Source organism: Mesoplodon mirus (genome assembly GCF_964341445.2).
Source record: "Mesoplodon mirus genome assembly, chromosome: 2".
In the NCBI taxonomy this organism is placed as follows: Eukaryota; Metazoa; Chordata; class Mammalia; order Artiodactyla; family Ziphiidae; genus Mesoplodon; species Mesoplodon mirus.
In genome coordinates this window covers 146,237,699-146,254,564 of record NC_138977.1, presented here as the reverse complement: position 1 = coordinate 146,254,564, position 16,866 = coordinate 146,237,699, and the positions used below count along the sequence as shown (strand labels likewise).

The following is a 16,866-nucleotide window of genomic DNA, read 5'->3' as shown; positions in this document are numbered from 1 at the left end:
CTTCTTCACTGCGTGCAGTGCAGCGTGTACTCTCTCTGTTCATATTACTGCTCTTTGTCCATTCTGGATGTCACTGCTACACTAATTATCTGTAAACACTATTTTTATTGTCTCTCTTCTGTTCAGATACACCCAATGCTGTTTCACACTCTTGAGTTCACAGTCACTTCCAAGGATGTTTGTCAATCTGCAGTACTCTTTCAATCACATGTTATTCCCATTTTCAACCCAACACACAGTGCCTTATAATTAGTTTAGGCTGACTCTCAGATAAACACACTGTAACCATTTCACTTCTTCAACTTTGCCAGGTTTTTATGCCTGATGTGTTCAACTCATCCTGGTACCCAAATCCTGCCCATCATGCCATGTCCCCCTCAAGCACCATGTCTCTTAGAAAGTGCCACTGACTTTCCTTTCATTACTCTCTCTTGCCCTTTCTTCTGAAACTTATAATAGATATAGTCTGTAGAGCACAAATCACTACTTATTATGGGTAACATAGTGTTGGCTGCTGTTTCACAAGTCTCATTTCCCCCATAGAGACCATGCTTCTACAGAGAAGAATCATTCCTAAAATTACTTCTGTGGTGTCCGCAGCACCTAGTACAGCACTAAGCCCAAAGCAGGTGTTCAATAAATACCTAAAGACTGCTTGCAGAATGATTAATTGAAAGGTATCTTTGGGTGGGTGAAGACTTAATATCTACCATAGTTGCTCTTTTGTCCCATGTTGGGATGGTATGAATATATTTCTTAGTAATGAATAAAACAGAGACATTAAATCCAGCAAATTTATGGATAATTGTAACCATTAATAGTGATGTGTAGCCTTAAAAATAATTTATGGCATTAGAATAAAGTAGAAGGGTCAAATTAACCTTTAAGGTTAATATGCCATTGTATTCAACTAATTCCACAAATAGCCATTTGGTGCTTACTCTGTGCCTGACCCTAGGGGCTCAGTGATACACAAAAGAAGCATTATCTCTACTCTTCTAGAGTTTACAGATAAACAGGGGAGACTGACTTTAAACAGAATTTTAATTATAATAGTGTCAAGAAGTACAAAGGAAAGATATTTTCCACAATGGCTGTGTGTGACTGCTGAGTCTTACCATGTTTAGGTCAGCTCCACGCTGAGAAGTTTTCACAAGGGAATTGTGTGGAGGAGTTTAATTTTCCTCATGTAACTGTCTTCTTAGTGATGCCCCACTGGTGAAAGGCTCAGGAGAAGCTGCTACAGGGCCATCTAATGCAGAAGAAGGAGTAACAGCAACAATTCAGTCCATCCCGAGATTTTCAGAGCTAACGGAGACAGAGAGAGCATGGGAAGTTGGTGGTGGTGGACGAGGTTGCAGTAGGAACAGGAAGTTTTGAGAGTCCACCCCAAAGACTAAATTTGACCACAGCGAAGTGAGATGTGCAGCCAAAAAAGGTTTGCAGAAAACTTAGAGAATCTTAATGTATCCATTTAAATATGTTAGACCAAATCCTATGCTCAGGGACGTACACATTGGAATTCCCTTTGGCTTCAGGAGGACACTGGAAGCGTTTAATGGAAAAGACATGTCTTTCAGTATTTTATACTTGCTAATGGAGAAGATAATTTGATAGGTTCCTAATAATCGTCCTGCATAGTGAGACCAAATATTCCTCACCATTCTGCCTCATCATAGGTAAGAATTTTATGAATTACATGCCTTTCACTTCTGAAAATAGGAACAAACTATGAGACACAGCTATCTGAAATGCAAAATGTGGTAATACGTTTTGTATCCAGTCAAAAACACTTCACAGCTAAAATTGAAACAGAGGCCTAGAGAGATGTGAGATTTTGTATCCTGCTATTATACCTCAGACTATTATAGTATTCATAAACATGTACCTAACTTTAAAAGTACAGTTACTTTTTAAAATGAAATAACTACAGTTACAATGAAAACTCTCTGTTGTCCTGGTAATTTTGATTTGCTTAAGTTACACCTAAACCTATGTGAGAATGTTTAAAAGAGTAGGATTTCTTTGAGACCATGTCAGAGCCCTTAATGGCATTTTACTTGGCAGGGTGGTGTACCAGAGACCTCCCATGAAATATGAAGTTCAACACCTCCTTTCTTTGCAGTGTCCCTCAGACTTGTCCCTGCCTACATTCTGTCTGCTGTGTGAGCATTAACAGTCCGTGATTGGACTGTGAGAAATGAGCCTATACTGGCTTTTGCCAGAGTTGACTCTAACACTGCTCTGGGATATATTCCACATTCTTGATTAATTCATTCCCCCCGACCCCGCAAAATCTCACCCTTATCGTGTTATTTCCCAAATCAGGAAAGTTTAATGGCTCCCTACAGGCTTTCTCAACAATGAACTTCTATGCTCTCTAATCTCTCTATAATCTGAGTTACCCATATTTTATTCAGTTTATTTTTAGCTGTTCCTCACTCTTTATTTCAACTCTTCATCAGAGTGTCCCTTACCCAGTATTGTACTCACACCTGCCTCTGTAAAATTACCTCTGTCTCAGATGCCTATTCATTTTACCCTCATCCTTCAAGGCTCTGCCCAAATCCAACCCCCGACACATTGCAGACTCCCCCACTTGCCATGGTGTCTGTGTTCTCTCATCCTGTGCCAATCGTTTGTCTCCAATCAACAACCCATACATTATTGTTTGCATTCTAGTCACTGTCTCTACCTTATAATTTTGTTTCCTTTAAAGAAAGTCACTCTGCTGAACGTTTATATTTTAAATAGAAAGATAAGTATCCCATAACTATTTGAATGAATGATATAGATTCCCTAAATATTTGAATGAAGCACAATATATAATTTAAATAAGATATTTATCCTATAAATATCCTGCAGTTACATTCCAGAATATTATATTCTTCATAAAGATAAATATATATTCAAAATATTGCTCACTGCTTATTTCACAGGTGAATATCACAGAATTTTAGAGCCAAAATGTTCTTGGTGATCATTTATTCTAACCTTATCATTTTACTTAGAAGATACCAGGACCAAAGTGACAATTAATATGAGACAGAAGTGTAATAAACCCTAATCTTATGAAGAACGTCAACTACGATGTTCTCCACTAGCGCTTTCAGCTGTCTTCAGCTAGCTTTTAGCCTGCCTTATGGACAATAATAATACCTTTCTTAAATTTTTTTATATTCCATGATATTTCCATGAAAAGTGCCAGGACTGTAAGACTCTAATAAACTTCTAATCTAAAAAGCACCCATGTTTCTTTCTTATTATTTTTCAAAAGTTACTAAATTTTTCAAAGGTTACTGAAACTTGAAAAGGATTTGAAATTATAGCATAACAAAGTGTTTCATGAAGTTGCAGTTGTTTTCGTTATGTTTTTTAAAAACACTTTTATGGTAGTTTTTTATATAATTACTGAACTTTTTCTAAAAAGCAGAAACTGTTGTCTTAATAGTAGCATTTAATGAAATATATCCAAGCTTTTATGAATTTTCAGTGTATGCAGTTAAAAACAAATAGTTTGAGCCTATATTACATGATATGGCAGTGTATGGCTCAGGTGACCTCTCTGTGATCTTAAGTCTATATGATCTGCAGAATTTGATGCAAAGCTCAAGGAGTAAGAGGCAATTCCTTGTTAGTCCAACATCTTTTCTATACTAGGGATAGAGACCTCTGTTCAATGGAGCCCTTTCCCTCTTTGTGCCCCTCCCACATCCTCATTAAGATCTGAGAGAAGGAAAGAGTGGTTTTCTTACTTACCAAACACCAGTTCATGTGCCTAACAGGTTGCCACTTGTGCCAGTCACAAGTATAAAAACTTGCTCATTTTAATGCTGCAGACTGAATGTTTGATATTCTATTGCATTTTATTCTACTTTTCAGATTATATTTTCTGTGAGTCCTGATCAAGTGACACAAATGTGCTGCAATGGTGACATAAACTATTGATTGAGGCTGGAAAAGTGTCTGAAACATCATCTTTTCTTTTTTTCTTTTATTTTTTTATGGTGCCTCTATTGGAACAGTCTGAGGGAAGTATATACAACATGAGTTTTATCATGAAGCTGCACAGACACTTTCAAAGGACGGTGATTCTGCTTGCCACATTCTGTATGGTGAGCATTATTATTTCTGCTTACTACCTGTACAGTGGCTACAAACAGGAAAATGAACTGTCTGAGATGGCTTCAGAAGTAGACTGTGGGGACTTCCAGCACCTACCATACAGGCTGATGGAAGTGAAGACAAGGAAGCTTTCTGATGCCTCAAGGACAGAACCCACAGTCCTGGTGTTTGTGGAGAGCCAGTACTCATCGCTCGGTCAAGACATCGTTATGATTCTAGAATCCAGCAGATTCCATTATCACATTGAAATTGCTCCTGGAAAAGGGGATCTCCCAGCACTTATAGAAAAAACTAAAGGCAAATACATTCTCATTATTTATGAGAATATTTTAAAGTATATAAATATGGACTCTTGGAATCGAAGCCTTTTAGATAAATACTGTGTTGAATATGGTGTGGGTGTCATTGGATTCCACAAAACTAGTGAGAAGAGCCTACAGAGTTTTCAGTTGAAAGGTTTCCCTTTTTCTGTATATGGAAACCTTGCAGTAAAAGATTGCTGTATTAATCCTCATTCTCCATTGCTTCATGTGACCAAATCTTCTAAGCTTGAAAAAGGTTCTTTACCTGGAACTGACTGGACCATTTTCCAGATTAATCACTCAGCCTACCAACCAGTAATATTTGCCAAAGTAAAGACCCCAGAAAACCTTTCTCCTCCCATCCCTAAAGGCAGTTTTTATGCCACTGTCATACACGACCTGGGGCTCCATGATGGAATTCACAGAGTTCTTTTTGGCAGCAACTTGAACTTTTGGTTGCATAAGCTCATCTTCATAGATGCTGTTTCCTTCTTGTCAGGGAAGAGGCTCACATTGTCCTTGGACAGGTACATTCTCGTGGATATTGATGATATTTTTGTGGGAAAGGAAGGAACAAGAATGAACACCAATGATGTTAAGGTAAGGCTCTTTATCTCAAAGTTTGGTTCATCTCTCAGTAGGTTTGTCTAGGGCTAAGGGATTTCCTGGGACATAGGATTTTTATTTTATTTGGAAATTCTTAGGCAAACTGGGATGAGTTGGCTACCCTCAGCTATTTTTGAGATATGGGGCTATATCTCAGCCCTAGAACAACTAAGTAGATAATACATTTTTCTCTGAATCAAGAAGAAAATGAAGATTGTACTAAAGGATTGAGTGTGGCAGAATCCTGAAATGCATTTCTGTGTGTATTTAAAACTACAGAGTGGAAACCACTTTGTTTAATTACTTTCCAGAAACTATCTACCTCAGTAAACTATTACTAATCTAAGACTTTAGTCCATTTAGCTATGAAATCAAGGTGAATTTATTTTAATGAAAATAAATACTCCCACAAATTTTCAAGAATTAAAGATCTCATAAGTAGCAAGTTCAGATGTTTCTGGAAGTCAAATGTGTGACTCATTTTCTCTTATTACTTTTTTGAAACTCTGAAAATTAGCACTACTAAATATGGAAAGCTATGAATACACAAGCATACCTATTCACATACACACATAAGAATTTACATTAATTTTCAAAATTCATTGAACACTTCTGGTTCATATATGAAACCTATCATGCTACATTTATATTGGATTAGATTTCTTACTGTGTAAAACTGCTGCCCTTAGATAGAAAACAATTATTTGAAGATAGTTGGTTATCATTGTGAAGGGATTATATTACATAAACAACTGGCTGTTTAATATTAATGGAATTTAAGATTAAAATGATCTACATTGATCTTAGTTTCCCATTCGAAATGCCACTGGATTCTATCTCTGTTATACTACATATTGATTTCGCATAAAAGTGAAAGAAGAGATTTTGATACATAATTTTTATTCTATATAGCTTTGACCTTTTGGTAAAATATAAAGTACTGAATCAGATGGAAAAAAAGTCTTGAAACTGCATTCTTTTCTCCAGACACTAAGCATCTGGCAAATAATAGTAATGTTCATCACACTACTTAAATGAGCTAAGAATACCAGAAGGACTATTAAATGTTACCATAAGAGAGTGTGAAGACTGAAAAGAAAAAAAAACCTTTCATATTCTTGGCAATGTTTTAGACTCTTCCTTTTAAGTCAATATAAATTAATTAATGAAGTTGTACTTAAGTTTTCATTAGTCTTTTGAAATAGTCTTTGAAAATGTAGCTAAATTAAATGAAGCTGATAGTTTAAACATTTATTATGAAAAAAACATTTATTATATCCTTGAAAATTACAAACAATATATAATTCTCTAATTTTTCCATTTCAAAATATTATGATAAAAAAATTTTAAGGCTTTATTTCTAAAATACAAGTCTTTAAAAATGTCAAAATATGTTGTTATGTCATTAAAAATATGCTAGATAAATCTCCGAGTTTTTTATGCAAATTCTACTATATCCTCTAAAATTATACAAAATGCCTTTAGTGCTCCTAAGGTTAAGCCATTTTTAAGTGTTATAAAAAATTAAAACCTTACTGAATAAATTCAATAAGAATTTAACGTGTAAAATATTTTATGAATTGCTCACATTTAGATGGGAATATATTTTCTAACCAACCTAAAGGCTTAAAAGAAAGTATGTTTTGAATTATTTGGGTTTTTGAACTACTTCTAAATTGTATCTGTGATTGTGTCTCTAGACATAGTCATTCATCCATTCATTCATTCCTTCATTGATTCATTCTGTAACTAGTTATTAAGCATGTCCTACATGTGAAGTAGTTTTGGTGATATGTAAATAGAAACATACACCATGGTCTTATCCCTTTAGAAGAGAGGGTGGGGAGGGTAAAGTTAGAGAAGCTCAGAAAGCACACAGGTGAAGATTGTGCTGAGCATCTTCCTGCTCAATACTTGGAACGGCCATATCACACACCAGCCATGGAGGTAGGCACTAGGGATACAAAGATAAATAAAGCATGGCTCCCCCTTAATGAGTGTACCACTGTCTTGGTAGGGGTGGAGTGGGAGTGATAAATAGGTAGATAGCTTGCAATATGGTGAGTACAATAGGAAAAGTGCCTGTGTGGTTTTATGTAAGTAATGCTGTGTGAAACACTATACTGTGTGCTGTGTACCAGAACTGTTAAGTCCTATTAAGCAGAACAGATTTAGAAGGCAAAGCTATAGTGATATAATGATTTAGGAGGCTGTAGAGATGATATTCAGACAAAAGAAGATTTCTTGAAACTAGGAAATGAGAATAAGAATGGAGAAGGAATGACCAATATCAGAACAATATTGAAGGTAAAGTTGAAAACTTAGTAATTGGATCAATGGAGATGAAAGAGAATATAATCAAGGATGACATTAAGATTTTTAGCGTAGTTGAATAGAGTTGCCATGTGATTCAGCAGTCCCACTCCCGGGCATATATCCAGACAAAACTATAATTCAAAAAGATACATGCACCCCTATGTTCATAGAAGCACTATTTACAACAGCCAAGACATGGAAACAACTTAAATGTCCATCAACAGATGAATGGATAAAGATGTGGTATGTATATACAGTGGAACATTAGTCATTAAAAGAATGAAATAATGCCATTTGCAGCAACATGGATGGATCTAGAGATTATCATACTAAGTGAAGTAAGTCAGAAAGAGAAAGACATATGATACCACTTATATGTGGAATCTAAAATATGACACAAATGAACGTATCTATGAAACAGAAACAGACTCACAGACATAGAGAACAGACTTGTGGTTGCCAAGGGGGAGGGGGAAGGATTGGGAGTTTGGGATTAGCAGGTGCAAACTATTATATATAGACTGGATAAACAACAAGGTCCTACTGTATAGCAAGGGGAACTATATTCAGTATCCTGGGATAAACCATAATAAAAAAGAATATATATATATATATGTATAGCTGAATCACTTTGCCGTACAATAAAAATTAACACAACATTGTCAATCGACTATACTTCAATAAAAATTTTTTAAAGTTAAAAAATGATATTTAGTGTAGTTGAATAATAGTTGATTATTCCAACAACAAAGAAAGAGGAGAGAGCAAGAAGATCATAATGAAGGTCATTAGAGGTCATATTAAAATTTTCAGTTTTATTTTAGTGCATCTGGGACATACAGGTATAGATGTTTAACAGGTAGTTGGCTCCCGAGAAGTCTGGGTAGCAAGTGTAGTTTTTGAAGTTATCATTCTAATTAGGGGATGGTTCACTTTCAGCATGAAAGTATGTGAGATCAGCCAGGGAAAGGGTTTATAGAGTGACAAGAGAAGAAGATAGAGTGTAGAATCTTGAGGAAAATCATCTTTCAGAAAATAAGTGGAGAGAGAAAATCCTGTGAATAAGAGTCAGAAAATAAGTGGAGAGAGAAAAACCTGTGAATAAGAGTCAGAATAGTCGGAGACCAGAAAGCTGTGATGCTATACAAGCCTTGGGAGTCAAGAGCTTCAGTGAGGGTGTGATCTAATAGCAGGGTCCACTGAGGTAAGAGATGGCAAGTCTCCTTTGGCAAAAGACAAAAAGTCACTGGGGACTCTTACAAGATCCAGGGTAATGGAATGATCGAGGCAGAGGCACAGCTGAAGTAAGTTCAGGAGTAAATTAGGGGGTTAAGATACGAAGAAGGAGAACGTGGAGTACTCAGTGGAGAAATTTTGATATAAAAGAGAGAAGAGAAATTAGCTGGAGGGTGGGCTAGAGTTAGAGGGACCAACTATCCTGGTTTACTTACACTGAGGGCATTCAATGCTAAAATTCAGAGTCCCAGGCAAACTGGAATGCTAGGTCTCCCTAACTAACTAGGGTAAGGGAAGGATTTTTTCCTAGGAAGGAAGATCCAAGAGCAGGTGGTCTAAGAAAAGGTCATGGATGTGGTGATTAATAGTACATAATTAATAGAAATATTTTCATAAAGCTCTTTTATTTAATTATTACCACTAAAAATAACAAGTATTATACTTACCCTATTTGATGTATTAGGAAAATTAAAAAGAATGTGAGGAAATTGAAGGTGACATAGAATGTTTCTTGCAAAATTAGAAGGATGGTTGCATACCACATAAATTTTAACTATGATGCTAATCACTGCAAACGTGCTATTTTTCCTTATGTGGGACAAAAAAACTGTGTTTCCTTATTTAATCGGAAGATTAGAATTAGCAATGCAATATCAGTTTTTACCTGCCTTGCTACTGAATAATATGAGCACGTTTCAAAGAGCCTCAAAGCTACAGAAGAAACTATGACATGGCACAAAATATATGACTCTTCAAGAGGAAGAAGATAAATAATGAACCTAAGGTATTATCTTCATTAGTTGGAGAACTTACAAGCCACAAGCCATAGCCCTTAAAGAACCAAAGAACATAGTGTAGACAAATATTATACTACATTCAGTAAAACTGAAGTCAGGAAGGACATATGTGTGTGTGTGTGTGTGTGTCTGTGTGTGTATTGAACTAAATGGACAAGACTTTTCTCAAATTTACCATGGACTAGTTTTGTGATGTTAGAAAATTCAAGTTCCTAGTGTTCTAACACCTGTCCTCAAACATCCTGAGACTAGTGGTTTTTGGAGAAAGGCTTTTTGGAGAGGGAAAGTGGGTATATAAATAGATACTTCTCCCATTAAAGCATTTTAAAGTTATACATGAAAGCACAGCATGACCAAATGAATACTAACAATTTCAAATTCTCTCTTAGAAGAATGGATTCGCTCGGCCTAAGATGCATTATACCTTTAGACTTAGACCGTTTCGTATAACATTTCAGCCCTAAGATAGGTAGGAAGTGGAACAGGGAGGAGGCTCTGATAAAAGTGGTCTTAAGGGTTTTACTGAACTCTCTGCAGGTATACGTGCAACAAATAAAAGAGCTGGCTATCACTCTCATGCCTATGTTTCTCCCTCCTTCTCCTTCTAGAATAGGCACACGCGCTCTTTCTAACGTTGACAAACTTTCTAACATCCGTGAGAAAATGAAGAACCAGCCCAGCTGTATCTGAGCACACTAAACAGGGGCCTGAGCATGACTGGAGGGACTCAGCAACCATTCCCCGTCCTCACTACCCTAACCTTTCCCACTGCTCCCTTATGCTTCACTATTCCTTAGTTTGGCTGTTTGTTGATTACCTCTTAAATCTACATTTTGTAAGTGGCCTCATAAGAGAGGACAGTTCTCTATGAGTGACTTTATCATTATTTTCCCTGCTAACTGAAGGTCCCAGAGCGCCTAGGGAAAAGAAAGTGCCGAAAATAGAAGTAGGACGCCGTAAAGCTCTGAGAAGTGAGTGGTATCAGGCTCAGAAGACAGACTTAGCTGACTTCTCTGTCATGCAGGGGGAGCTGACCCCCCTGAGGCTGAAATGGAAGCTTCAGTGAAGGGGAGCTTCGTGCTGCCTGACCTCACCCTCTCACAAGAACCTTCCTTGCCCCAGCTAAGGTCAAGCCAGAGGTTTCGTAAAGTCATTGAAAAAGAAACTGACACACCAAATGTTTGCAGGGAAAAGGCAACTGCAACCAGTTACTCTGTCATAAGTAAAAATAGAAAGGAAACATTTCTCCAGATAGCTCACTATTGATGGATGTTAAGGCATGTACATAGCACCAATCTTTGTTTCCCCCTAAACTCATATTTCTCTAATTCCTTTCCATTTTCTGTGATGTTTCTTATTTTTTATTTGCTAATATCCACTTTAATTGCATTGTGCTCTGGAAGCATGTGTCTCTTTGATACCAATACTTTCCATTTGCTAGAATCACTTTATGACTGGATACAATATTCTTATAAGAACATATATTGTACAGTCAAGGTATATCTATTAGCTCAACTTTGTTAACTGTGTGGTTCAGAGCTTCTGTATTCTTCCTGTTTTGATCTTTTTTTGGATGGAGAGGAAGGAATAGAGTGTACTACTTGATGTTACCAAAGGTGGTATGTTTAATTCTCCAACTCTAATAGTGGATTGTAAATATTTCGTTGTTTTTCTGTCAGTTGTTCCCTTACATATTTTGAAGCTATGTTAATTAAGTGTGTGTGTATATATTTACATATTAATTTAATATTTTATTATTCTATGGCTATCTTAATACTAGTAGAGCTACACTGGCTTTTGGGGGGATACTATTTAAAAATTATACTTTATCTCATTTTTATATTTGCTCTATCATGTCTTTACATTTTAAATTAGTTTTTTGTTTGTTTGTTTGTTTGTTTGCTGTACGCGGGCCTCTCACTGTTGTGGCCTCTCCCGTTGTGGAGCACAGGCTCCGGATGTGCAGGCTCAGCGGCCATGACTCATGGGCCCAGCCGCTCCGCGGCATGTGGGATCTTCCCAGACCAGGGCATGAACCCGTGTCCCCTGCATCGGCAGGCGGACTCTCAACCACTGCGCCACCATGGAAGCCCTATAAATTAGTTTTGAGAACAACTTTCTATGACTTTTGCTTTTTATCTACTGTGTCAATATTTGCCTTTTAATTAACAAGATCGGTCTATGTACACTTAATATGATTATCAATGTGTATGGATTAATTTCAGCTACCTTATTTTGTGCTTTATATTTGTCCCACTTGTTCTGTATCTTCTTTTCTTTCTCTCTGTCCTTTATTGCTTTTATTGTCAGTTTCCTTCTCTTTTCTACCCATTCTCGGTTTGAAATATATATATATAATATATATATATAATATATATATTTTTTATATATTTATTTTTAATATATATCAAACTAGTGGTTTCTCCAGAAATTTAAACATATGTGCTAATAAGCAAGGGGTAATATTAATATTCTCACACCTCAGTCAAAAAGTGCAAAGTACTTTGTCTCCAATCATGTCCACTCTCCTTCGGCTGATAAGCCATTCTTTTTTTTTTTAATTTATTTTATTGAAGTATAGTTGATTTGCAATACTGTGTTAATTTGTGAAGTACAGGAAACTGATTCAGTTTATATATATATATATATATATATATATATATATTCTTTTTCATATTCTTTTCCATTATGGTTTATTACGGGATATTGAATATAGTTCCCTGTGCTATACAGTAGGACCTCGTTGTTTATCCATCCTATATATAATAGTTTGCATCTACTAATCCCAAACTCCCAAGCCCTCCCCACCCCACAATGAGCCTTTCTATGTTATGGCTGTTTATTAGACATTATTGTTTTTACTACCATCATGGTTTAATGAGATTGGCCTACTCCTTTTCAACAGGTAAGCCAGAGAGATGTCATTGACATATAATTCAGATCATGTCCTTCTTCTCAGAACCCTCCAGTGACTTCCAGTCTCACCCACGCTAAAAGCCAAAATTCTTAGTCTTTTATACCCTCTCCTTAACTCCCTGATCACATGTCCTGCTCCCCTCCTCTTCACTCTAACCTCCCTAGCCTCCTTGCTGTTCCAGCTCCTGCTTCAGGGTTTTGTACTTGCTGTTCTTTCTGCCTAAAATGTTTTTCCCCCAAATTGGTGCATGGCTCTCTTCCTCACTTCCTTCAGGTCTTTACTCAAATGTCACCTTCTCAGTGACGTCTTCTCTGACCATTCTCTTTAAAATTGCAACACTCTAAGTCTTCCCATCTTTTCCTAATTTTTTTCCCTAGCACTTATGATCATCAATAGTGTGCTGAAATTGGCACATGCTCACCAGGTCAATTGTGTACATCTCTTCCCAGCTTCAATAACATGGCCAGTAGTTTGGCATTTTGGCATGGGCGTAGTATTACCACAGAAACTGGCAAATTCTATAAATTCAGGCTTTTTTCTTTTCAAAGAGCCAGTTGTTAAAGGTTTAATAGCACACTACTGGACAGACTCTATGTAATTACCTATTTTTGTTGGTTTGTGACTTTGGCTACTAAAATGTAAACACCATGAGGACAAGATTTTCATCTGTTTGTTCACTGAGGTATCCCCAGCATCTAAAAGTGTGTCTGGCTCCTTATATATTTGTTGAGTGGATGAATCCCATTCTTCCTGGAGCATATCCTTTAGATGTTCCTTTAGTGAGAGTCTATTCATGGTAAACTCTCAGATTTTATGAAATGTAAATGTTTTTATTCACCCTTGTCTTTGAAAGATAGTTTTGTTGAATTTACAATGCTTAGTTGATAGTTCCTTCATGTATAACCATTGTTGCTCATACTAGGAAAAATAGGGCTCCCTACAAGTCACCTGAATGTTTGTGGTAGTAAAATGTGTCTGAATCCCTCTGGGCCCTATATTGTTTTATAATTGTCAAAAAGTTAGGCAATTTGGGACTGTTCTTATGAACGTATATGAAATGTTTCTCTTTCAGTTTGGTAGAATACTTATTTCTAAATTTTAGATAATGTGATTTATAATATACAAGAAAATACATCATTCTCAATATTATTATCAAAATTAAATAGCCATAGTGTGCTAGCAGCTATAAAGACAATTATATTAAGGAAATAATTTTCTGGAAATAGGTTTTGGCAATAATTTAACATGGGGAAATAAGAAAATAGTTTAGCAAAGGGAAAAACTTTTGTTTCCATAATCTACTTACATTTAATAAATTTTATTAAATTTGTTACATTGTGAGATGGAATGTATCTCTATTACTATTAATATCAAGGAGTCATTTGTTACACAATGACATTCTAAAAGACTGAGTTTTAAATTATTTAAAGGAGAAAAAATGATGTTTCTGAACACCACATGAATATATAAACAATATTTGGTGACTAATTACATTTTTAAAGGTCCGATGTGATGAATTCTTCCCAAGCAGGATAAAGAGCAGGGCAATCATAGATGGTACTAAAGCTCAACCAGGCAATGACAAGTTTTACACACTAGATGAGCAGAAGATTACAAGGGGAAAACTCTCAGTACAGATTTAGATGCTAGAGATATTCAATTCAGTTCAGAGAATTATGAACATCTACTCTAAGTGCCGTGATAAGGATTTCAAGGGGTACATTGATGAATAATGAAACATGTTTTTTATAAAGGAAGTGAAGAACAAAGGAGAAAATTTTACTGGGTTATTTCCTTCTTTGGATTGATTTTTTTCAAACATTCCATAATTCTTGGAAATAAGTCAAAATATAAATGGGTCTTCTTTTATATTTCTGTACTGATGGCTTATAATAATTACATAAAAGATGTAATTATTTTATAATGATATATTTGGGGGTACTTAGCTACTCCCAAGAGGGGTAACACTGAGTACATACATTGTTTTGTGTTTTATATTTATTATTTAATTTTCATTAAAAAATCCTATAAAACAATGATTGTAAGTACCATCACTTCATATGAAGAAACTGAAGTTCACAGTCTAAGATTAAGTTGCCTAAGATCTTTCAACCAGCAAGAGCCAGTCCCAGGATACAAGATGCAGCTCCACCTGCTCCAAAAGCTGAGCTTTCCCCCGCACACTACTCCCCAGTTGCCCCCTAACACAGTACTGTGGTGTCCATATCAAATCATTCCTACTCTACTTTATAGCAAATTAGATCCAAGACAGAGTCTATTATAGTTTGATGGGTCATATCTGAAGCTCTGCCTTGGATTTAATTATAAGTTTGGAAAAAATTATCAATCACTTCTTGAAATGCCTTGGACTTAAGTAACTGCAGTGATTTGGCCAAGGCAGATTTTACTTGAAGATTTGAGTTAACAAGTTCACCTTCCTATGCACTAATGTCTTTTTTCCAGGCACTTTGCCTCAGTTCTGGTAACTGTCATCATTTAAGCAGTTTTGATTGAATTAGGGTGACAAAATGACAGATACTTTTGGTGCTAGCTCAATTAAAGTACAGAAATTTTCCATAATTCAGATAATTTAACTTTTTCTCTCTGTGTACGTTCAGATTTTACAGTCCCTATGATATTTTACTATGCGTTATACAGGTATTCCTAATATTTTTTTAAGCACACACATTTTTTTTAAATGAAGTAAATTCTGGTATATTGTCTTAGTCTCTGGGAGACATTAATTAATAGCTAAAACACTTTTTTTTTTTTTTTTTGCGGTACACGGGCCTCTCACCGCTGCGGCCTCTCCCGTTGCGGAGCACAGGCTCTGGACGCGCAGGCTCAGCGGCCATGGCTCACGGGCCTAGCTGCTCCGCAGCATGTGGGATCTTCCCAGACCGGGGCACGAACCCGTGTCCTCTGCATCGGCAGGCGGACTCTCAACCACTGCGCCACCAGGGAAGCCCTAAAACACTTTTTATTCTTAACTTTTATAGGCCATTTATGCATATGGAACTGTAGCCTCAGATACTAAATAGCTCTTAAAATCACAATGTAAATATAAAATAAATTACGAGATCTACTTGACATAATTTATGGACTATTTATAGACAACAGAAACATAGTTAACTGGTTTTATTAAACTTCAAAGTGGGCTAAAATGTTTAAAGTATTAAAATTACTCATTTGGTACATATTGGAATTTTACCTTAAAAATTAGGTGTCTTCATTTTCATATTAATAATTAGAATGATTATACATAATAATAGTTATAATTATTAATTATACCAATTACTGGGACTTCCCTCCCTGGTGGCACAGTGGTTAAGAATCTGCCTGCCAATGCAGGGGACATGGGTTCAATCCCTGGTCCAAGAAGATCCCATGTGCCGCAGAGCAACTAAGCCCATGTGCCACAACTACTGAGCCTGCACTTTAGAGCCCGCAAGCCACAACTACTGAGCCCGCAAGCCACAGCTACTGAGCCCATGCACTGCAACTACTGGAGCCCGTGTGCCTAGAGCCCGTGCTCCACGACAAGAGAAGCCACCGCAATGAGAAGCCCGTGCACTGCAACGAAGAGTAGCCCCTGCTCACTGCAACTAGAGAAAGTCCATGCTCAGCAATGAAGATCCAACAAAGCCAAAAAAAAAAAAATATATATATATATATATAGCAATATACCAGTATACCAGTAATATACCAATTACTAAAATGTGTTTGTTTCCTTTTGTTCCTGTAACAAAGTACCACTAACTTAGTGGCTTAAAACAACCCAGATTTATCACTTAACAATTCTGGAGGCCAGGGGTCCCACATGGGTGTCACTGAGTTAAGTTCCAGGTATTGGCAGGGCTGTGTTCCTTTCTGGAGGCTTTAGGGGAGAATCTATTGCCTTACCTTTTCCATCTTCCAAAGTCTGCCCACATTCCTTGGCTCATGTTACCTTCCTTCATCTCCAAAGCTGGCAACGTTACATCCTTCTATGCCTTTCTTTCATAGCCACATCTACCTCTAATTAAAACTGGGAAGGTTTTCCACTTTTTAAGGACCCACATGATTTGATTGGCCCACCCACATAATCCCTATATGAAGGTCCTTAATTTAATCACATCTGCCAAATCCTTCTTGCCATATCACATAACATATTCACAGGTTTCAGGGCTTAGTACTCGTTTATCTTGGGGAGGGAAGGGGAGGAAGGAAGCATTATTCTGCCACAAACTATGCTCTTCATGTAGTCATGTCAGCAATTCTTACAGCTGCTCAATCCCCCAAAACACTTTACTACTGTTCTCATTGGGAAATGAAACTTTGATGCCATACCTATGATCGAACAATAAATTTAGCTGAGTCAATGGTAATTAATTAGGGAAAATTAAATTATTGTGCTCATAAACTCTTCCTACCCCTTACACTCTACAAGTTGACACCGGCAAGCAAGTAACCCTTTATTCACTTGGGAAGTTTAAGAAATTTAGCTCTCCAAAGACTGCTCAGTAGGAGCAGTTTGTGACTATCACCAATTCACTACTTCAGTCGTTTCCAAGGTCATTTTTCTAAA

At 36.6% G+C, this 16,866-nt stretch overlaps 1 protein-coding gene across 1 annotated transcript in view; it reads left to right on the top strand.

Annotated features, from left to right (window-relative positions):
• Positions 1-3,813: 3,813 nt before the first annotated feature.
• The window catches only part of LOC309791555 (bifunctional heparan sulfate N-deacetylase/N-sulfotransferase 3), a gene marked incomplete at its 3' end in the record, with an annotated part of 145,968 nt that continues 132,915 nt past the window's right edge, over positions 3,814-16,866 (top strand). The window contains exon 1 of the mRNA XM_082600396.1: positions 3,814-5,027. Within this exon, the coding sequence (XP_082456522.1) occupies positions 4,005-5,027 (1,023 nt within the window). The 5' untranslated portion in view covers positions 3,814-4,004. The remainder of the gene's footprint in view (positions 5,028-16,866) is intronic.